A 24,175-nucleotide genomic window follows, 5' to 3' on the forward strand; every position below is an offset into this window, starting at 1 on the left:
AATTCAGGGGGAGGGAAGGTTGCAGCCCCTGTTTTGGCCTGCCTCTGTACCTCGTTTCCCAGCAAGGCAGAAACGCACGCTTCCGAGGCATCGCAGATGGCAGTCAGGTCATGGCCTCCTTCGAGGGCCAGGACGACACGACCCCCGGCCAGGCCCATCAGCTGCTTTGTCAGGTACCCAAAGCCTGTAACAAGGGAAAAGAGGAAATGCAGGAGAAGGGCAAAGGTTGCGCCTGGAATCAGGCTCCTGGCAAAGGATCAAAGAATTATAGAAAGGAATTACATCATATTAAAAAACCACAAGGGATCTGAAAGGACTCAACGTGTAATACAAGCCAGGTTGGATTTTAATACGCTGCCTGCAGAATTCCAGCCACAGTTCCTCGGCCAGGACAGATCCATACCTTCCCCCACGAGCACTCCGTTGGAGTTTATCCCAGGTGAGAGGCACTGCAATCCTCCCTACTACTCCTCAGTGCCCTGAAGTAAATGCAGCAGCAGCAGCTACTTCATTTGGAAGGATGAAAGAGGGTGGAAGGAGGCAGTTTTCACTCCTGCTCTGGAAGGTGCAAAGCCAGAGAGCAGCCATGGAAGAGGGGAGGAGAAAGGGAAATCAGTAAAATAGCTGTGGGTGCTTTCAGTTGCACTAGCAGCGTTGCAGTGCCCCAGAGATGTCTGACATCTAGTTCCCAACAGACGTTTCTTCCCGTGTATAATACGCTATAAAAATTCCTGGGGTACCCAGGACTTTGATCGTATGACACACAATATGTTTCTACCCTTTAAAGAAAACAGAGCCAAGCTGCCAGGATTTAAAAAACATGTCCTCAAAGCAACCTTCCCCCTCCAAAAGGAAAAAAAAAAAATCAAAGAAAAATCCAGGCTGCTTCCACCCTCCATCCACATTCCCTATTTTCTGTTTCGCAGTGACCCACGCAAGCACCTCCACGGATTAGCAAATTAACAGGCAGATAAAAAGATTCATGGCTGAGCCCATAACCACTTTGTGAGGGTAGCAGAGCATGGGAAATTCAACAAGCAGGTAAACAAGAGCTGCTCATTACAAAGTGTTTCTGGATATCTTAAATAACTTGTCTCTTGTAAATCTATTTCACTTTATTCTTATATAAATTTTATAGGTTCAGCTCCCTTACAAGGTTCTGCAGTTCACTGTAGAGGATACGTTGCCTGGCTGAAACAAACACTTAAATGAAATCCTTTTGCCACAAAAAGCTGTCTTCTCGACTGACTTGAACAGAACAGTGCCAGATAAACCTGGCATAACCAAGGAGGGGATGTTTCGGAGCATCTCCTATGCGATGCAATACATCACAGATCCAAAGTAACAAGGAGGAATTGATTCAAAGGTGGAGAATGAAAATATTCAGCTCAAATTTTTAATAAAGTAGCCTGCAGGAAAAAATGGACTTCAACTGGTGTGCAGATCAAGGTAGCCTCCTTACATGGGGCATTGCCTTTCTCTGCAATGCTGCATTAAACCAAGCATAACTCAGCAGCCTTCTTCTGCAGAGACGTGACTACAAACAAATTGGCAGCCTCTTCATATAATCTGTTTCTACTTGAAATTTAAATATGCAATGATTCAAAAACAATCCCAACCAAAAAAAGGGCTTCAGCTAGACCAGACATATGCAGTGACAGAACAGATGAACATTCAACGAAAAAGTTTGCCTTTGAGCTGCAAGATCTGAAGATAGACCCCAAAATATAACATTTGCACACACTGTACTTTAGTCCCTAGGACAGCAGCAATCTACACCACTTCTGGATCTTGTAAATTCCCAACTTACATTTCGCTGATAGATTATATCCTCCAAGAGGTGTGGGATGGCCTTCCACTGCATCAAAACCAGATGACACCAGCACGACATCTGGGGCAAATTCATTGGCAATGGGCATTACTACCGTTCTGCAACAGAAATTTAACAGCGGCAGACATGTTACTTTGGCTCTTGAACAAACACAGCAACACCGAAACCATCTTGAACAAACACCTTATAAAAACTTGTACAATTTCTCCACAGTAGCGAAGACCATCTCCTGTTTTCTGACAAGGCGAGAGCCTGGCTGGCAGAAAACCTTGCATCACAGAAGCACCATTTAAAATTCAATCTCTTGCTAGTTTTTCCAGAGAGGTCTACTACATCCTCTACCAACAGCCTTGCGTCCAGACCAAGGAAATAAATTGTCCTGCATTGTGTTTTCCCACTTGTGATCATATCTCATTTTACCTACAGGGCATGAAGGGATAAGGAGAAAACAAGCACAGAATACAAAACCACCTGGGAAACCGTCTGACAGCAAGCTTGGTTTGTGGTGCTTGTCTCCATGTGCTCCTTTGAAATACCTCCTCTGGCCCTTGCAGAATCTGCAAAGCTATTTATTTTTGCCCTGCTGCACTTCTCATTTATCACAGTGAAAGGCTGACAATTCCCTGTGGGGTGAAAAGCTTTAATATGCAAGTATCTCACCCAAATACACCTCTCCAAACTCCAGTTCCCCATCCTCTGACATTCTATTCACTACAAAATGGACTGAACTGCTTAGCATCCATAAACCATTGTCTGTCAAGGCTGGTATTTAAACAAAACAAGATGGCTGTGTCTGTGGTTCCTCAGCAAAAGGATTTCTCTCTTCAATCTATGCAATTTCTATTCACAACCTACATGAGGTTGCAACCACCCCATTTCCCTCATTGAGATGCCAACTCAGCAAAACTGGGAAGTTAAGCAGAGAGCAAATAATTGCTTCTTCCATATAAGCACAGCAGAACCAAGATTATAGCAAGGGAAGAAAAAAAATCAAAGCACTGAAGCTTCTTAATTAACATGACGCACACAGTCACAATCTTTTCTGATTAAGAATGCCTGTTGGAAGCACTCTTGGATGAACATCTTTTAGTACCATGCACAAGCTAACCATGTGCATGGATCTGGAAATGTCTTTGAATTTTTCACCTGGGCACTGATAACAGCAGGACACAGTGGAGGTGCACAGAGGTTTGACCTTGACACGGAGTAATGTTTTCCAGATAATGCTCTTTTGTCATAATAAAAGTACCCACTGAACCTCAGATGTACCCCTTGGGCACCCTGACCAATGCCCCATCATACCTCACTGGGTATTGAAGATGACAGTTATTTCCCCATTTCCACATCCTAGGAACAGCTACTGGCAAGGTTAACTTTCTAAAGCATGAAGTTATTCATGCACCAACCTGAGAACCTGTAAATATCTTTGCATATGTGAGAACTTCACTTTTATTGAGTATAGCTTTTATGCGATGGTCAGAAAAAAAACCAACCAAAAAATCCCAGAAAGGTCTGTTTAGTGCTGAGATTGCTCAAGTGCTATCAAGACACTCATAAAAATTCACATCTCTTGCTGCAACAATGTTAAACAGTCACATCTGTTAGTATCAGCAACTTCTTCAGGCCCCAACACCAAATCTGACCTCATGCCGTTGTGTCCTCCACGGAGTTTATTTGCAGTAGAGCATTAATATATCTACCTACCACACAATCAGCTACTTCACTGTTGGTAAAACCCATCAAGTAGTTTCCACTGCCACCACTGAACACTACACCCAGCACATCACAGTATCACAGTATCATCAGGGTTGGAAGAGACCTCACAGATCATCAAGTCCAACCCTTTACCACAGAGTAAGTGGTAAAGGCACCAAGTGCCACGTCCAATCCTGCCTTGAACAGCCCCAGGGACGGCGACTCCACCACCTCCCCGGGCAGCCCATTCCAGTGTCCAATGACTCTCTCAGTGAAGAACTTTCTCCTCACCTCCAGCCTAAATCTCCCCTGGTGCAGCCTGAGGCTGTGTCCTCTTGTTCTGGCGCTGGCCACCTGAGAGAAGAGAGCAACCTCCTCCTGGCCACAACCACCCCTCAGGTAGTTGTAGACAGCAATAAGGTCACCCCTGAGCCTCCTCTTCTCCAGGCTAAACAATCCCAGCTCCCTCAGCCTCTCCTCAAAGGGCTTGAGCATGAGAGGTTGGGTTAAGGCACTCAGGCACCATATAACCCGAAACAAAAAAAAAATGGCACCTTTCTAACTTTATTTATTGCCATCAAACTGCCACAGCAACTGAACTGCATCTGGCAATCTTCCTGCCTACCAGTCTCTGCACACAGACACAGAAACCTATGCACAAAAAGGATCTTATTTTCTTTTAACTCTTACACGATCTGAAAGGGGGATTTTAATTTTTCCTCAAACGACATGATTGCTGAATGCATTTTGCCCTCAGGGAGGTGATTACTTTAAGGGAGACAAAACAGCACAGTTTTTGCTGATGATTTTACGACTGGCAAAAATCTCTTCAGTAAAACCCACAGAGGTTTCAAGAAGAAACCACCTCCTTCACAAAGGACTAAAGCAGCAGTTTCGAAGCAAGTGCACGTGGCAGAGTTTTGGGTTTTTTTTTTTTGTTTCTCCTAAGCTTTGAAGTACTGCTGAGCACTTTAATTTCTAACCAAAGGAAAACTGCTAAAATCATCAGATTTCCCCCACCCCCCTCAAAAAAAAAAGTTAGCATCCCACGGGAGCTGCTAGTACCTCAACTCATGTGCGGCATCACCATATGCTGGTTGCAGAGCTAACACAAACTTGTACCTCTAAGTTGTGGGCAGATTTTGTCCAGACCCAAGCAACCCAGGCAACCCCAAATCAGGAACAATTTCTTGGTCATGGGACAGCTCACTCACTGATGCTCAAGCATGAATGCACCCGGGAAGAGGGACAGCCAGTGAGCAGCACGAGGGTGCTGGTGATGCTGAGCTGAAGATCCTCACTCAGTGACTGCAGTTCAAAGATACCCTCTAGTGGCACGGCCAACACAGCGCCAAGGCTTAACTATGAACCCTGTCTGTGTAAGTTTTAGGAGACAAAAACCAGTGATTGTTGGTTAAAAGTAAATCAGTTGGTGTCTGACAATCATTAGAAGCAGCTGTTTTGAGGATGCCCAGAGTTCCGGTGCAGGATGGAGTGACCTCACAGGCACAGCTGGTTGCCCCAGCAAATACCTTCTTCTCTGAGCAATTATTAGCAGTGCTCTGTATGCACTGTAGATTTTCATCAGGTCACTCAGAGTTTTAAGAAATATGTACCACAGGTCCCCTGGCTCCCTTGCTCAAGAGAAGTCAGGGGGACAAACAGACACTCTGTACCTGTAAGATGGGGGCCGTATGCCATCCCAGTCAGAGGCTGTCTGCAAGCTGTCCGTGTTCAGGGGCAGACAGAGGCGAAGTGCAAGATGACATTGTCAGAATAACTGACCTAATGATTCTGGTACCTTAAGCATCACAAACCCACGAGCAGTCTCAAATCCTTTGCCCATCACTCCTGCACAAACTCTCAAGAGCTGCTCTTGCTTCTGACTTTCTTCTAATTCCAGTATTACACTGGTAATCCAAAGCTGCAGTCCCAGCTCTATTTGATGCTCACCACATACACAAGCAGCTATATCTTTGGCCATAAAACATGACCCAGGAGGACTGAACCCCCTCTGCCTCGCAGCACTTCCTTGGCTTACCCTTTTTTAATTAAAAAAAAAAAAAAAGAAATTCTCACACAAAAAATTAAGATGTAAGGAAGTGAACCACTTTTAAACAACGTGTTAATGAGATTTGACCTGTGAGTTGCATTTTCAGGTGCATTTAAGTCAGTGTTCTGATTTTTAATTTCTTATGCACAGATGAAAACAGGCTCTTCGTTCAGACACATCATGGTAAAGCTAATCCCCAGGAGAAAGCAACAATCAAATGGCAAGCAAAAATATGGCTTTGTCCTGCTAATGATACTATAAAAGAGGTCCAAAATTCAAATTACTATCAAGAAGGTGAGGAGTTTTATCTGGAACTGGGTCTTTTAGCTGATGGTTGATGTACCTGTAGTCATTTGTTGAAGAATGAAAGGGTTTGTAACACTGAATATTCATTCAAGCCAATACATGGGTTACCTTTAAACTTCCTAAATTTCCAGGGGTAGTTTTGACTGCTTAAAATAGAGTAAATCCCTTCAGTTGACTCTGACTGCAGCTAAACCAAACAGCTACATATGAGACAATGCTGACGTCTGGAAAGAGTAAAAACTATTCATCGTGTTCCTCAGTCACTCAGGGAAGAGAACAAAATCCAAACAATTTTATATCTGTTTTCCAGAAGCCTAAATATTTTTTAGTTTGTTAGTAGCCAATTCACCAATTAAATGCCTAATAAACGACAGGCAGATTAAACAATCCTACAGAGGACTTTGCTTAAAATGCTCAATTGCAGTGAGCAAATCAGTGAAATTTAGACGGCTGAACAGTTTTTTTCCAGAGCCTGTTTTCCCCACTGTTGGCTATATACATATGTGCGTGTATACATATCTCAAAACATTATCCACTGCTCTTAAGGCTAATCAGTCTGCTGAAGACTTCGGTCTTTGTTTCTCCAAGCAGCCATCTCCACGGTCATTTACTATGTCAAAAAGGATTAGGAGTTTGGGGACGAAATCAGCCATCAGGAGAGCATGAAATCTAAAATACAGAAACAACCGTTCCAGGCAAAACATCATCATCATCATCATCTTCTCCCTCCTCCCTCTTATTCACTCCTGAAATGGTTTATGGTTTGAAGGAAAAAACCAAATTCGCCTCCCCCCCCCTCAAAAAAAAACAACCAAATCCTGGCTCCTGAACACATTTAACACTTTCTCAGCAGGGCAGACAGAAGGACTTTGCAAATATAGTCCTCTTTTTTGGTTCTGAGTTAGGACTTTAAAATAAAAACAAGCCAAATGTGGAATCAAGCTGTATATGGAATTATTGTGAAGAGGATATCAGGGCGGAGGGAAATATACCGTAGGAGACAACACAACTGCTAGAACCATCAGGAAAACTGCCCTACAGTACATTCAGAAGAATACTCCTGCATATAACACACAATTTGATTTCACTAAGTGATTGCTGTTCTTGTGCAATAACTAACTAGCCACAGTCTTCACATTTTCCCTGCAGGTCTCACCTCTGAGTTTGAACATTGATTTTTGAAAACATGATGAGGATTTATAGAAGCAAACGTGATTTCTGTTAGCATCACAAGTCAGGGAACAACAGACCCAGGTGAAAAACAAACCCTCAATTTTACAACTGTTTGTTTCTGTAACTACGGAATAACAGCGACGAACAGCAACATTTTGATGAGTTAAGGGCTTTAAAAATGACATGTCCTGCATTTTTTTGCATTAGAGTTTAAGACATTTCTGCCTAATCTGTGAAATCTGGATTGCCCACATACTTTGGCGGTGAGTTCAGCCGTGGGACCTTCGCCCAGCAAACGGTCAGCTCAATTATAATATCATGCTGTCTCGGGTGAGCAGAGCTGCTGCTACGATGGGGTGGAGGAGCGCCAAGCTCGCAGCAAACTCTCCAAATCCCTTCTGCACATCTTAGTAGTGACTGGGGTGACTCCACCCTATAACCCCCCCCCACACACACACAAACCCAACCACCAGCAATCATGATATCACCCCAACCCTGAGACAGAGCAGTCGGTGATTTCAGCCCTCGGTTATGAAAGCAATAAGCGACAAACTGCACTGCAAAGCTGCTCTCCGCTTCACATTTTTAACTCTTGTTCTCACTTATGAAATGGCTCAGCAATATTAACAAACATCAAGAGGTCAGGCTATCCTGTCCAGCTCGACACTGTACTGCAAGCAGGGGGAAGCCAAGATTCATAGAAGAAAACCGGAGCAGAAAAAAAAAACCACAACAAAATAAATCATTGATGCAAGTTCCTGTCCTTTCTTCAGAAAGAGTAAAATGACACTGAAACGGGTTTTCCAGTGCCAGGGATGACAGGTTTCATTGGGATTTATTCATTCACTCATCAGAAGACTAATTTATGAGGACAATTATCTCAGCTATTATTTCATTAGCGCACATACTTTTATCAAATCGATATACCAGCTCAGCTTGAAATAGAACAAACAAACAGAAAAAAGAATGCTGCTTATTTTTCCACTTGTTTAACTCAAACAGGGTTTTCTTCCCTGAAAGAGGACAAGCAAGTGAAGAGTTAAAGCTTAAAAAAAGAAGGGGGAGAAAAAAAGAGGGGGAAAAAAAAACTATATCAGTATCTTTGCCTAGCTCAAAGGATTTCCACTGATTCCTCTGCAGACTTCAAAGCCTCACAGTTTGGCATTTGGACTGGTTTGAATTAAAGCTCAGTTCTCCACTGTGAGTTTCCAAGTTCATGGTGAAAATGCCTGCTGCTTCTGGAGTTCATTATGGCCAATTTTCTTATCTTTTCTTCATCTTAGGTTTGATCCCCAGCAAATGCAACGTGGCATTCGATGGGGTGGAATAACAAGGTGCTGCCTTGAAGGCATGCATTGTCTCAAGGGGCTAAGGCAAGAAAAGGAGGAGAGAAAAAAAAAAAGGATATATGACCCAATCCCTTCACTTTCTAACTCTCAGGGGACTATAAATTGCAAACTTCAAAGCATTATTTTACATTAAAATCAATAGAAAGATTCAGGGGGAAAAAAATGTTTTTCAAAGAAGCTGGTTAGGATTTAAAAAGGTCACTTGCTAATGTATTATCATGACCAAACTTGGCACAAGATTAAAAAAAAAAAGCTTCCAGTTTAACTTATTGGCTGAAGGTGTGCACAAGGAGCAGCCTGCAAGGAGGTGCTACCTAAGAGGAAGAGTCACAATGTCCCTTGGCTTCCCAAAACCCTGGCAAAATAAGAACTCCGACTAGCTCCAAAATACTCTCTCCAAATAGCTGCAGTCTCTGGGCAAAAAGACACCAGTGCCTATTAAGGAATGGCTGGCAAAGGTCTTTACTGTGCAGCCTGAGCCATTTTCCAGAAGCCTTGAAACTCGATTAATATTGAATAGCAAGTATGTCACTCTGTCAAAAAGCCACAGGTTCTCTTTCTAATGAAGAGATCACTCTTGTTGACTGCTGGGATAAACAGACTCCCACTTTGGAGGAAAGTGCTGCTTTCCTGTAACAGGAACAAAACATCGACAGAAATGACAGTTATTTGACTAGATGCTGTTTAAAATTGCATACATTCTTTGAGGGCTTTTTAACGGCAGGCTGAAGAGTAAAAGCTCTTCTTGCTCAGAAGAAAGGAACACAAATACACATGGAGGGAAGAACAGAAAATAATGCCCCCAGATTTAATGCTGCTCCATGAAGGCGATATTCCATCTGCCTGCCGCCAGAAATTCGCATCCCATGTTTTAGCAAGTGTGCATCTCCCTCAGTTTACACAGGGTGGTTGCCAGGAGTGCACTAAATCTGGTTTGAGGACAGAAAACCACTCCAACTGGTAATTGTTAAAAAAGATGCCAGTTGGAGAGGACAGACCCAGAGCATGGGGGAGGAAGGGAGTGGAACAAGACACTCTCTAAGAAAAATAAAGCTTATATATATCCAGCAGGTCACACAACTATATTTATGCTCCTGGAAGGAGTATCAGAAAGGAAAGTGTGGTCTCACAGTGGCCTCTATTCAGTCCTGCATTACTTACAAGCTCTCCTCTACTCAAAGATCTGCCTTTACTTCATCTTGCTTGCTATTCTGTTGCTTTCATAGTTCATTTTAGCACCCTCCTTTTCCCATTCTCAACAGCTCTGGGAGGTGAATACAGCACTCCAGGCTTGCAGCAGATCCCCCAAACACAAAGGACTTATAATTGGCCTATTGGGTATTCTACCCTTTAGCTGCTTGGAGTAGCAAGATGATGTTCAATCCACATTCTTGTGTTGCTCCCATAGTGACACTGCTTGGAGAGATCACAGCCTGGGTGTGCAGGACTGTAGATCAACTAATGTGTGTTTTGCTTCATACACCACTTCTGCAGAGGAAGGTATGGATCAGATCAAATGATTCCCTGCAGGTACTCCTCAGGTACCACATACTTCTGAGAGCAAGACAGCAACACCAACAGGATATGAACAAGTGAGTCAACAAGTGGCCTCATCCCCTGCTGGAGACTCAAATAATGCCAGTTTTTGGGAGTGTGCTTGAAGAAGCCTGTACAGCCCAGCACAGCGATTTGTATCTGGCTTTCTTATGACTGCTAATCAAAGAGGATATCCCAGTAACACATTAATTCAGCTCCACACTTCTGCATGCCTTCCTTCACATTCTGACAGTGATTGATAATATTTAAGAGAGACTGCATTTCTATTCATATATCGAACATGCTGCTTCTGAGGAGAAACCAGAACCCACTAAAGAAAGCACAAATCTAATAGTTCAGTTGTTTCAACCTCCAGTTCCTTAGAACAGTCATATTTAGTATCTTGGATGAGTAAGAATACAGTCTAAAGCCCATCCAAACAAAGCCATGTGATTTTTGCTTAGTACACCTGGGAGTGAGCTCTGGTGTGCGTCATGAGTAGAGCTCTTGCAGGTGAGGGGCTGTATGACCACCTTGCCCAGAATTTGGGTACCACTGTCTGCAGCACAGAAATGATGAATCAAGCCTTGAGGCAGTTGCACTCCCAAGTTTCAAATCATGATGACTTGTTAAGAATTTTTTTTGGGTTCCCCTCAAGATGAGCCTACTCACAGAAATACCCAACCCAAAAAGGTTAAAAGATTTTTAGCCAACACTAGAAGAGCTTATTCACATCAGTTGCCATTTTACCTTCATGCATCGATCACAGAATCAGTGCTGAGTAGCAAATAAGTTGATCCTCTGATCTCACAGGCACATTTTTTTAAGTCTAGAGATATCCTATTTACTCAATTCAACTTTGTTTTTATTAGGGTACTCAAAAAGTAACTGCAACTAGATTTAAATCTTGTACTTCTAAATTTAGCAAGAGAGAAAGCCAATATTAAGAAGGACTGCAAACAAACCCAGTTTAGGTGAAATATACATTTATGAGAGGAAAACTTCCATATTACCTGAAGGCAGTTAAGTATTCTGTGTCTCCCATCGGTGGATCAAGGCCACCAGTAAAGGCCATGTTAACATTGAAACCAATGCCTGCTCCTGTGCCAACCTGAAAAAGAGAAACGGTACTTATGGTAACAGTGGAGTCTGGCAACACACCTGTGCTGTCTTGATATTCTTTCAGCTGGATATGGATTTTGATTCAATAGCTTGGTGGAAGTGAGGACATTTTTTTCCTCTAAAGGGACCTGGTTCTCAAAACAAGAGTGAATCTCCTCCACACACTGACATTTATGGGAGATGTAGACCAGTGGCATCTGACTGCTGCTCACTCAAAAAGCATCTCATCACCAAATGGATCCTCTTCCTCATTTGCAGGAGAGTGTGTTACACAGCATATCTTTCCTTAATTTGTTTTCAGCTTTATTCAGAAGCATGTATTTCATTACAGCTGCAACTAGGGGAAAAACCCACAGTTTTAATCAGAGTGAGCTCCCCCTCTGCTGGGGAAAAATGTGATTCACAGAGAAGAGATTTTCACTGCTTCAGGGACACATGAGTAATAAACGTAAATATATTCCCATCTTTCAGTCAGTGCACATAGGGATGAACCACAAACATCCCTATCTGCACTGAGTGAGAATGCCTGAGAAAGAGGAAAGCTCAGAAATAAACCCGAAGTTTCTAGCAATTCATTTGCTAAGATGCAGGATCATGTTGATCCCACCCGTATCAAACCCCAAAAGCCGCTGTTCAGCCCCTTCATCAAGCAGGAATCTTACAGCTGCCTGGGGGACGGCAAGGGAACCAGGCAGCATGTGCTGCCACTGACCATCAGCAGCTCTGCACAGGGCTCTGAGGAGCTACAATTAGAGCTGGGGAGTTGTGGTGTTTTGTGTTTTTTAATTAGGTCTCTGCGTATGAAGAAACAATCAAACAAACAAAACCCCTGAAAATTAATGTGTTATACAATACACAGCCAGATAATTCAGGTTATATAAAGCTGCAGGGCTTTTATTACACATTCCTCATTGTATTGGTACAAATACTGCTGGCAGCAAAACACAGGGGGCTCATCCATCCGGGGTAGGTTATTTATCCATCTGTGGCTTTACCTGAATTTATTTTACGTTCTTTGTTTTATCCAGTCTGGAATGACACATCTAAAACCTACTATGAATGGTTAAATGTGGAGAGGATGGTACAGTCTAGTGTTTCCTTACAATATTAGACACTTTGTAAAACAGATTGTCAGATTATAGAAAGGTTAGCAAAAAGGCTTCGCAAGTTAGCAGGACCTTTGCGTATCGCGAAGCAGAATTAAGCCTGATGCAAAAGGCTGCAGCTCTGCCATGACAACAGCAGTGCAGAAACTGGGTAATGAGCCAGTATCACATTACTTGTAAGGTTCTTTAGAAATGGAAACATGGATGTTTGCTGAATGGGGAAAATGTAAAGCTGGCAGAGTAAGAACTTGAGTTTTCAGCCTGTAACCCAGACTGCCTCGGAGTACACAGAACTAAATACTTCATATAATTTCTCTTTGATAAATCACCTGGAAGAGCTATATTCGCTGCCAACCTAGGGGGGAAGGAAGGATGCAATGGATATAGGAGCATATAGAATTCAGGAAGAAAGATATCCAACTTCATTGGCCCAGTCCTTGTGTTGGAGGCTCTGAGACCACCAGGAACCAGTGGATTTGGTCCAGCAGCATCAGCAACCACTGTTCAGATCCCACTGTTGGGGCCATGCAGTGTGAACATAGCAGTGGCAGTGAGCGATGCTTTGGCAGGACCAGAAGAAAGGGAGATGGGTGGGGTCCAAGGCTGTGCCAGGAAACCCAAGCACTAGTGGCACAGGCATGGACAATCTGCTCCTGCATCTAAGAAACAACTTCTGCCTATGAGCAGAAATCCTGAGAAGTACATGGACTGATGGCAATGAGCTCCTCTGGAACAGGCTGTCCCATAAGGGTTGAAGAGCTTAATTACACTGACTCATTTTCTGCTCATTACCCAAGGCAAGTGCTTTCCTGCCAGGTCGAAAGGCAGGACACAAACAATGCCCACGGCTGTTAGGACTTGGACGAGAAGGCACCAAAAGCACAAACCCGAGTGATGAGTTCCCAAAGGGGCACTAACAAGTGCGAGCATGGGAGCAGTGGCAGGAGCTACTCTCCAAGACTTGCCTGGCAGAGGCACCCCAAAATTGTGGAGGGCATCTGGATCACAGCACTGAGCAGGTCCTATCAGACATAGATGGATGCTATGCTGATCCATGCTCTTACCTCGTCGGGAGCACCACTGCCTGGAAAGAAGTTCCCATCATCATAGCGATGTAGTGAAATATAAAGAACACTAGGATCATTGTAGAAAGCTTGCTGAGTACCATTCCCATGGTGAACATCCTTTGGGGACAGAGATTGCATTACATGAGGGAGGTTAGTACCTTAGTTAAAATGCTGATTAAAGCCATCAACTTGGGGGTTGGGGGGAGGGGGGTGCTGTTGTGCTTCATTTTCTTTGCTTCTCTGACCTAGCTGAAGTGGTTTATTGCCAATGAGAGTAACCTGCTTCACACAGCTGCCTTCAGGATTTGTTCCTTGTGTAACGCACAAGGTAAATGAGGGTAAACACAATACCATATCAAAACTGAGAACAGGCTTCACATCCAGTCTTGAGGGAAGGAGAGATTCTATTAGTTACCTCAGCTTTGCATCTTTAATCAGTCTGTGGTACGACTGCTGATTAAGTGCCCAGGAAAGTTGTGTTTGACTCAGGCCCTTAACCTGGATCCCCTCTTCCATTGTGACTCAGTGCAGAAATGCAGTCTGTAACAGGACAGGCATTCAAAATGCCTCTTCCTGAATGAGTAAAGTAGTTGGTAGGAAGTGAAGAAAAGGATGCCCATCCAGGAGGTGAAAAAGACAAATTCACCCAGTTTATCTCGTGGGTCTAGCCCATGGGTGATTTCTGGCAATATAATCAAAATTCTTGGCAGATACTCAGCAACTCAAATACCTTTACAGCCACATAAATACATTTTTTAGATCTACTGAAATAAAATAACACATCCATCAGCTACATTTTTAAATCTATACATTGTCACAGTAAAACCCCAAACAAGTTCTTTCTCAATTCCTTTGCACTGCCTGCAGAGTATTTTACTGTTGTGTTCAACTGAGAGATGTCTTTAGATTCCCTGACCACCTGAGCAGAGGCTGTGCTGGTCCACAGGCAGGACACTAAGACCATCCAGAGTAATAGTTAAGCTGTTTCTGACACCCTGTCCTTCTCAGTAACTGGTCCACCCCCCACATCTTGAAAAGAAAGTTGGGATGGATCTTAACAGTTAAGGTCAAAACCTTCAGAAAACAATAACCCAAACCCATCAAGGTTTGCAGTTACCCATCTTTGCGTAGCATTACAGGTTTGCTTTCAAAAGCTGATACTTATTCATTTTGCTGATTTACAAAGCCAGGGTGGCCCTTGCAAGAAAGAAACAGAAAAATTTCCCCAAATGTCCCAAAGACTAAGAAGTGGCATTTACTCACCCAGTCCACTATAAGGATTTTGCTAACATTCAGCCTTTGCTGGAGCAGCTTGGCAGCAATTGCCACGGAGTTAAAATAGCAGAAACCCCTGGAGGTGATGAGAAAGGGAAGAAAAGAGGAAAAGCAGAGGTGTTAACTATATGCTTCCTTGGTCCCAATGCATCTATCATCCAGATATAACACAGTAGGAAGAAATGTCTTCTTCTTCCACTCTTATTCCCTCCCAGCAAGATGCATGTACACTCAATCTGAGATACCAAATAGCCAAGCAGGTATCCTCTGACCCCTCTGGAAACAGAGAATGTCTCACACTTGCCCAAACTCACTGCAATGAGATGCTGCTGGGTGCCCACGGGACCTCCAGTGCTATGTGTGAAGGAAGGGGACAGGAACAACGGGGAGATGACACAGCAAAGAGGAAAGGAAGGGCTTAAAGGATATACTTAAGGAAAAAGTTTTATACTGTGGGGGTGACAGCACTGGAACAGGTTGCCCAGACAGGTTGTGGAGTCTCCATCTCTGGAAACATTCAAAACCCCACTAGACATTATCCTGTGCTATCCAGGAGGCTGGACTAACCAATCCCTGGAAGTCCCTTCCAACCTCCACCAGTCTGTGACTCTGTGCGGCCCAAGGCTGGAGCACTACAGGCCATGGGCTGGGAGGGTGTGGACATGCTCAGAGAGGTCTCAGAACAGAAGGTCAAGGGGAACTCAACAGCAAGCATTCAGCTCCCACCAATGGGTGCTGAAGCACCCTAGATGTGAAACATCAGCACCTGCTAAGCCAGATGTGCAAAGCCAGTGTGATTTACTTGTGGAACTCCGATTTGAAAACAGTTTGAGGGCAAACTCCCTGCTATACTCAACACGTGCAAGATGCTCAAATTCAGCTTTTCCTTTGCACAGCCTTCCCACACTGAGACTGCCCTAATGCAGTCTTCTGACTCCAGGACACAGTTATGTTTGCTATTACTACCACTGGTTGCATACTCTTGCTTTCCTCATATTGGACAAGTCATCAAGGTTTAATTTAAAACAATTCACAAGATTAAAGCAATTAAAAGCATGAGGGCTTTTCCAGAGCATGATTGTAATGCCAGTTCTTGCTAAAACCCACCCACCTGAAACCACTCAGCAGGATCTTGCCCTCTTCTAGAAAAACATTAAGAGCTCTGAATATCTTTTAAAACCTGTCTTGCGTATCTATAAGCAATAAATGCTGCAGTAGCAACCTAGAAGGTTACCTTTCCATTTGCAGTTCACACAACAGACATTGAAGCAAGTTGATAAAGCACATCTGCATACTTACATGGGTGTGCTCTCTTCTGCATGGTGACCCGGAGGCCGAACAACAGCAAATCCATTCTACACACAAAAAAGTAAGAAAACGAAGAAGTCAAAGAGAAAGTAAGGTTTATTGCACAAAGACAGATGCAGAGGTTGCAGACAGAAGTGCTAATTCTGCTTTGGAACTATGTAGCTGTGCTCAGTGGTTTTTCTCACGAGACCACAGCCGTGGATGATGCTCTTCCTCATTTTGGAGGAGGGAAAAACGTCCACACGAATTTATGGAAACTGGCTGAAACAGCATTTCCTTCCATTCAGGGTAAAAAAGAGTTCTGTGCGAGGTCACTGAAACAGCCAAAGAGCTGGTCCAGCTGAAGACAACCACAAGTCCCTCAGATAGCACTGGAACAGTGATTTCATTTGCTGCTCTGGTTTCTTTCTTCCTTTTAATCAGCATATAAGAACATTCACCAGGAGTCTGTTGTTCACTTGCTGATATCCTCAAAGATTTTTATGACTAAAGCCAGATGGTGCCATTAAAACGAAGCTAACTGGACCTCCTGCACAACACAGCCCTGAGCTGTGTCCTGCACAGAGCCCATATCAAAGCCAAGTGTTATTTTCATACCAACCTTTAGTTCTCCTGTGGCTACTTTGAAAACGAGTTCAATGACACAGCCCACAGCCAGGCGAGCGGCACCAGATGAGTGAACTTCATTCCAAATTGTGTCACTGTCAACCTAACGGAGACACACAGCAATCACATTTAGGAGCAATGAAGGCAGCCAGGAAATGCAGACCCATATTTTATAAAGAAGTTAGCTGTGTGCATTAAATGCATATTTATGCATTACATTTAAACACAGCCATTTAAAATGCATTGAAATGCAGAACCGATCTTAGCAGCACAAAGGATGGCATCTCTCTGTTGTGCCCATACGACTACTGAGCGTCTATCTGACCAAATGACATTCAAGAGATGACTGTGTCCAACAGCAGTGCAATGCCAAAAGGTCAGTGCTGTAACAGAGGAGTGAGTTCAACATCTGAAGCAGTGAAAATTTGCAAGTGTATCCTACCAATACTCCTACCAACATCAGAGTATCAGTATTTCTCTTAAATCACTGGAGGAAAATGACCGCAGAGGTAACAAAAAGGCTTAGGAAATCATTCAATGATTCTGTAAAATAAAACAGGATGTTTAATAATTGACATTTGAAAAGACATCTGCCCAGGACAGCCAGGGTCAGGTTACAGCGACTGCAGCTTCTCTAGGGAAGATAAGATAAATGCTGTCTCATCAGAGCTAAAAACAGTCCTTCACCATTTAGCTGCTGAATAGACATTCACTTCAGTGCTAAATACCTGACAGAATCACCATACTCTCTATTTTCCCACTAAAAACATGCAACGAGGCCAAAGGCAAGACAAGGCACTCTGCTAACCTCTCCGTGTCATTATTAGACGAGATCACATCCTAATTAAACAAAAAAAGGGAGGCTTTGGCTTTTACCACATTCATCCCAACAACCACTGGAAGGCAAGATCAGTTTGCAGACGTGATGAAATGCCTATTCTCTTTTTTACTGCCATTCAGCCATGACTCTGCAGAGAGCAGCAGGGGAAGGACGGCTCCCAGGGGGTGCGTTTTGAGGATGAAGTTCTGGATCTCCTCTGCTGCACCCCCAGCCATCTTGCACATGGCGATGAAAGCCAAACTTGTTTGCTTCTTACCAGTCACAGCTTCTGCAAAAATTAAATTGCTGGGACTGTCCCATGTCAGGCAGCTTGGCTGCCCAGGAACATGGTATGATAAATGCAACATTTCTCCATATGAAGGATCAGCAGCTATTTTTCACATATTACTCTGTGTTGAACCTAATTATGTAAACAATGGCAAAAGAGAAGGAAAGGAGGAGTTTATTTGTTTTGCCTGGCATTCAGTCTGTTCACTGAGCTGTGGGGAGATGGAATTCACCACAGAGGAGATTGATCCACCTCCTTCATGGCAGTACTAAAGCCAGTGGAAATTGTCCCAAAGCAGTTATCAGGAACAGGTGATAGAATCAATCATAGAATCAACCAGGTTGGAAGAGAACAATGTCCCAGGTTAAGGGCAGATCCCTCCCCCAGGGAGAAATAAGCTCACCACAACACAGACCCTTTTTTGAAAGTCAGGGAAAGATGAAATTGTATTTTTTATAGTATAACAATGTAAAGAGAGATAATAACTAGAGAAGGAAAAAAAAAAACAGTACAATAACCTTCAGGGAGATGGGGGAGGGGTCGAGCAGTGGCAAAGCAGCAGAAGCAGCAGCAGCCAAAACAGCAGCCGGGGAAGATAGGCAAAGCTGAAGCAGCAGAAGCCAGCAGGAGAAGGGGGAGAACAAGCTGTGCTTCTAGACATTAAGCTCTTGATGCTCCAATGAAATTACATTAATTTATCTGTTGTTGCCATTATGTGGCCTATCCCTGGAATGTTCATCTTTCCCCTATGTCTGAGCTAGAGGATAAGCTCAAACGGCCACAACCAATAAGACCATCCAGTCCAACCTATCCCCCAGCCCTATCCAGTCAACTAGACCACAGCACTAAGTGCCTCATCCTGTCTTTTCTTGAACACCTCCAGGGATGGTGACTCCACCACCTCCATGGGCAGCCCAGGTTCTGGCACTATCTGCTAGGAGGATGTTGAAGTCACCTCCAGGAGTCTTGGGTCAGTACCATATAAGTGCAGAAGGTTAGACTGATCTCAACACGTCCCTCCAAAAGCCCTTAGAATGCTAGAAAAAGACTGTTGCTCCTCACCACCAACCAGTGCATTAGCACTCTGTCAGGGTCCATCTTTGGGCAGTCCCCTAATACTATTATGGGATAGGCAAGCTGATCTGCAATCAGGATGACAGTACTATGTTCCCTTGAGGGATTCAGCAGTCTTCATTCTCAGATCTTCTCCCTGCAACATGTGTGAGTGGGAGACACTCATGTTATATACAACAGGGAACATCTACTTGCCTTTTTCTAAGACCAGATCACCTCAGTGCCCTTGGCTTCACTGCTCAAATGAGCTACAGCTGCATTGTGCAGTCTGGCCTGAGCATTTGTAGCCCTTCTTCAAGCATACCTAAGCAATCTTTGAGCATATCTAAGCCATCTTTCTGAGTCTTGAAAGAAAATTCTGCAGGACACCAGCAGCTAAGAGCTTCCCTCTCAACCTGACCACAGCAAGTACCAGCCCCCTTCCACGGATGTAGGATTGCAGAGGGCCATCTTCACTCACCATATACATGACAGGAAGGGAAATGAAAAAAACAAATTAAATTAACAAATCAAGATTCACATGTCCTAAGCACAGCTTTATCTGAGAGACCAAAAGACCCTTGACTCTCCTCAGACATCTGTCTGTACCAGCCTTTCCCATAGAGAATGCAGAAGTCACCAGTGCCTGACCCAATCACCACCATGTTCAGGTCCTTTGATACCTGCCAAATACTCGGCTCATGTTGGCAGCATTTCACGGAGAACAAGGAGGGCAAGACAGAGTGCCTCTACAGAGAAGGTTCTGCCTTCTGCAGAAATTAAGCACTTAGAAAAAAGTATTCCATCTGCGATCTAGAAGCCAACTTCAAGGACTGTTGCCATGTCCTCACACTCAGGTCTCCAGCAGAAGAATCACAAGCAAGCTCTCCACTGCCCCATCCAACAAACAAACACCTCCACGACAAGGAATCAACACCCAGTCATCTTCACTGGAATGATGCCTAGAGACCATTGGGCCCTACTCCAAGGCAGTAATTCATCTGTGTGACTAAGTGTTTGAACAGTCCCACTGAAGTCATCAGCGCTCTGCAGCAGAAGAGGGGAGGTTGCCATGGTGGAAAGTGTTACTAATGTGTCCCTGAGCTGGACTGCTCTCCAGCTCTGAAGCTGCTGCTGTTGACCCCTCCATCGTTCCTGAATTCTGAAGTTCATTGCTGGGGAGACACTATTTGGCTTTCCCTGCCTATGACCTCTTTGATGCAGCTGCCATCACAGGAGTTGTTGCTGGGACAACACATCAAGCCTTACCATCTGGAAGAACTTTACAGAGAGAGGAAGCACATTTTTGCCTTTTGTTGATCCAACTGCGTATATGTCTCTTTTTTTCTCCAGAGCTAGAGGATACAACTACATCTTCCACATGTGCTGCTGTTAGATGAAGAGTGCCTGCCCTGGTCAGGACACTTGTATTCATTAGAATAATATCAATGCCTTGCTCTCTCTAACCAAGAAGATGCAGTTTCTGCTAGGACAACCCATAGGAGGAGGCTCTTTTAGAGGTGGAGAAAGAGTTTGAGCCTGAGGATCTACCCAGGCTCTTAACCTTCACAGCAAGCACCATTACTAGAAAATGAGGGAGGGATGCAAAAAAAGGAAGAGTCAACAGCTTGGTGCAGGCTCCCTTCTATGTGGAGTGTCAGAGGTGTTTCAAGGTGACACCCAAAAGAGTTTTTCCTTCCTTATGAACTTGAAGTCTTTATTAATGTGCACAACAAGGTTTGTATGCTACTACACAAGAATGTTCAGCTGTTTCAAAATCAATTGAGTTGTCTTCTAAAAAGTCACATTATTCTAATCTTTTCTGTAGCTGAAGAGTTATGCAGGTAAGAAAAGAAGCACAGAGACAAGATGTACTGCAGCTCCAGACCCTGCAAAACTAAGAGGAGCAAAGGAGTTCTGCTCTTCCCTCCTTGCTGCTCATCACTGCATTTAGGTGACAGCAATGCACACCATCTACACTGCCAGCAAGTAGTCTTTACCTAACTATGTCTCCTACTGCTCTAGAGCACTGATTAAACAACCTTTCTCAAGTTTTGTTCTTCTAAGACTTGTTAATTAGCCTCTTCTCATTTAGATGCCACTGAAGCCCTTTTCCTTGTCTCTGCTCTGTGATAATGTACTTTCCCTGCACAGGTACAGATTTTTATACGCTCTAATCAAGACCTTGCAACCAAAAAATTGCATAACATATTCTAGAAGAGATCAGAATCACTGACAACGTTTTTTGAAAGCCCCTGATCTTGAGATATTTTTAGAACATGCACAGGAAAAGAAAATGCTACACAAAAGAAAACGAAGTTATTAAGTACCATTAAGATCAAGTCTTTGAGTGTTTGGAAGAGTCTGGATGTTAAGTATGCTGGAACTATTTCATTGATGGTCCAAAAATCTCCTTCTGATTATGCTGGATATAGGTAGTGCCCTGGTGCATGTAAGCCATACATTAGGACAAGAGTGTGTGCTGCAGAGAAGTGAAGGTAACATCCCAAGTAAAAATACTGCACTTGCAGTATCTGCTAAAGATCAGCAGGAATAAATTACTGGTGTTTAAATCAGAGCTCACATCTGCTGATAGAAGTGCTTCTGTGCTTTTTTCCTTTCCTGCTACAATCAGATGTCTGCAGATGCGAGGAGGTTTTGTTAGCATCAGCTAGGGCGATGTGAAGGCCTCCTCATATAAAACAAACTAAGGAGGAGAGGGGGAGCAGGGAGGGAGGGGATATCAACAAGTTTTGAAGCACTGGGGAACAAAATTGTCCTTTTCCTCACAGTATCTTTAAGATACTGCAACTTAGTTTTTAAAGAGAGAGTCTAAAGGGTGTTATGTGATGAAGTTAGTTGCTCCAAACATTTTCCTTATCCTTCACTCTCTTTAACTTCCTTTGTTTCACTTGCTGCTACAAACAGCTCATGGTTGTCCAAGCTCCTGACTTCATTCTTCATCTTAGCACATAACAGCTCTTCATGGGCTTCTCTCCCATAAAGTGCTTTACAGCACCTTTCAGATCCATCTATTCTTTTAATCTACATAATATTCCCTGTGGAAGAGAACTGCCTTGTTTAATTGCTTGCAGAAGAAAGACTTGGTTTCAAGCTTTCCAGCCCATAATTTTGTCTGACACCCTCAGCTCCCGAGTTATAAGAAACAGCAATTATTCAGCTTTCACCTGCTCCAGGCCAGTCCCCCCCTCCAGCCCCCAAGTATTATTTTGCATTCAACACTAAATTTAACGTGCTACGCTACTGTTCAGTTTCTTGTTATCATGACACTATCTGCATTTCTTTGCAGACAGCTTTTGCTTTGAGAACCTCAAATACATTTAATAGAGTAAAGGACATTGCTTATGACCCATCCTCTACATTGTAATGCTTCAGTGAATACAGAGATTCCTTGGGGACTGTAGTTCTGATCACTATTTCCTATCTTCTAGCCAGCAACAAACCCAAAAGAGGACCAGACCCATCTTGTTCTACTATTTTTAAAACCTTTTTTCCCCCAACTTTTTTTTCTTCTTTCCTTTTCTCTTTACAGCTTCCTGCTTGCCCATGGATGGTATTTGGCAGACCAATATCAAGATCTCCAGGGAAAATCATCTTTATAAAGCAATCAGCCAGCTCAAAAGCTGAATGCAAACATCCATGAAGCAGCCCCTGGACTGCACTTATCATTAAGAGACAAAGTCAGGGAAAATGAAACCTCTGTTGAAATGAATGCCTCCTCCTTCACAACTGGGCTACAAACCATTGGTAGCCAAAAGTATGTCCTGCAGATGTTCTGACCATCACATCACCTGATACTGCTTTACCATTATGCTAGAGCCTATACAAGCTTCCTGAAATATCAGGGCTAGCCCTCCACAACCTTCTCGTTTTGTAAGGAAAAGATAAAACAGAGTCTGACTACTGCTCAGCAGTGAGTAATGTTCTGCCAACCTGGCAATCTTGAATAATCCCCATCACTCAAAGAAGTTCTGTGGCCACACTGCAGCCTGAAAACAGCCTCACAACCAGCATCAGAAACCCACTCCTCAAGGTCTCTTAACTAGAACAAATTGAAATGATTTCATTACCTATGCACTCTACCACCCAGCAGCATTCACATGCTGAAACTTCTCAGATTTACATTTCACCTTCTCTCACACTGAAATCCTTCATAACTCACATTTTACCCTTGCCTCTCATTTTCAGAAATTGTTTTTTTCTAATTTCCTAAACAAAAAGAGAAACCAAACCAACCAAACAAAACCCCAAAACCCAATAAAACAAAACAGAAAACCCTACATCCCAGTCAAAAATGTCTTGTCATCCTCTCTGATGCAAAAACTATTTTGGTTTTCATTGGTTACTGAAAGGTGTGCTCTCTGGTCCCAGCTAAGGTCCCACCATAGGGCTTCTTCCAACTGTTTCCCATGGCAAATCAAATCAAGAGCAACTTGTCTCACAGAACTGGCATACTAACAAAGACTACAGTTTTCTCTCTACTTCTTCAATAAGCACACCATGCTGCTAAATCAATTTTCCTGACAAACCTCACACTTAGAAAGACAGTAGAAAATGGGACTGAAAGGATTTTGTGAGATCATTATGTCTCTCCTACCTCAAAGGAGGTGGTGTATGCTTAAACCCACCCAGGGCACACATAAGTGCAATGTACTCAATACATTATAGCAAATCTTCCCTACAAATACATGGTTGGGGTCCATATGTTAATTAGAAATACATCCCCAAAGCAGTGAAGATTGTTGTTTCCCTGCACCAGCCACAAAAGTAGCAGAAGTACACAAATAGCTGGCCCTTTATCTTGAAGCTAACTGGAGAAAGAAAACCAAGCCATTTTAATGAATCATAGAACTGATAAGGATGGAAAAGGTCTCGAAGATCACCAAGTCCAACTGTCAACCTAAGACCACCATAACCATTGAAGCATTTCCCCAAGTACCATGTTTCTAGCACACATCCAGGTATGGTGACTACACTTTCCCTGGGTAACATGTTCTGATGCCTGACCACTGCACCATTTCCCCAAGTACCACGTTTCTAGCACACATCCAGGTATGGTGACTACACCTTCCCTGGGTAACATGTTCCAATGTCTGACCATGGAAGCATTTCCCCAAGTACCATGTTTCTAGCACACATCCAGGTATGGTGACTACACTTTCCCTGGGTAACATGTTCTGATGCCTGACCACTGCACCATTTCCCCAAGTACCACGTTTCTAGCACACATCCAGGTATGGTGACTACACCTTCCCTGGGTAACATGTTCCAATGTCTGACCATGGAAGCATTTCCCCAAGTACCATGTTTCTAGCACACATCCAGGTATGGTGACTACACCCTCCCTGGGTAATGTGTTCCAATGCCTGACCACTCTTGCAGGAAAGATTTTTTTCCCAATATCCAACCTAAACCTCCTCTGGTGTGATTTGAGGCCATTTCCTGTTGTCCTATCACCAGTAGGGAGAAGACACCGACATCCACCTCACTACAATCTCCTTTCAGGTAGTTGTAGAGAGCAATGAGGTATTCCCTCAGCCTTCTCTTCTCCAGACTAAACAATCC

At 43.5% G+C, this 24,175-nt stretch overlaps 1 protein-coding gene across 14 annotated transcripts in view; it reads right to left on the bottom strand.

Moving 5' to 3' along the window:
* Window positions 1–24,175, bottom strand: part of HDAC4 (histone deacetylase 4) — a 277,057-nt gene that overhangs the window by 11,042 nt on the left and 241,840 nt on the right. For all 14 annotated transcript variants that reach the window (XM_064159879.1, XM_064159896.1, XM_064159913.1 and 11 more), the window contains 7 exons: window positions 16,423–16,530; window positions 15,813–15,868; window positions 14,502–14,589; window positions 13,236–13,355; window positions 10,957–11,054; window positions 1,811–1,929; window positions 51–184 (listed from right to left, as the gene is read on the bottom strand). In XM_064159879.1, the coding sequence (XP_064015949.1) occupies window positions 51–184; window positions 1,811–1,929; window positions 10,957–11,054; window positions 13,236–13,355; window positions 14,502–14,589; window positions 15,813–15,868; window positions 16,423–16,530 (723 nt within the window). The remainder of the gene's footprint in view (window positions 1–50; window positions 185–1,810; window positions 1,930–10,956; window positions 11,055–13,235; window positions 13,356–14,501; window positions 14,590–15,812; window positions 15,869–16,422; window positions 16,531–24,175) is intronic.

The sequence above is a fragment of the Pogoniulus pusillus genome, chromosome 2 (assembly GCF_015220805.1).
Source record: "Pogoniulus pusillus isolate bPogPus1 chromosome 2, bPogPus1.pri, whole genome shotgun sequence".
Taxonomy (NCBI): Eukaryota; Metazoa; Chordata; class Aves; order Piciformes; family Lybiidae; genus Pogoniulus; species Pogoniulus pusillus.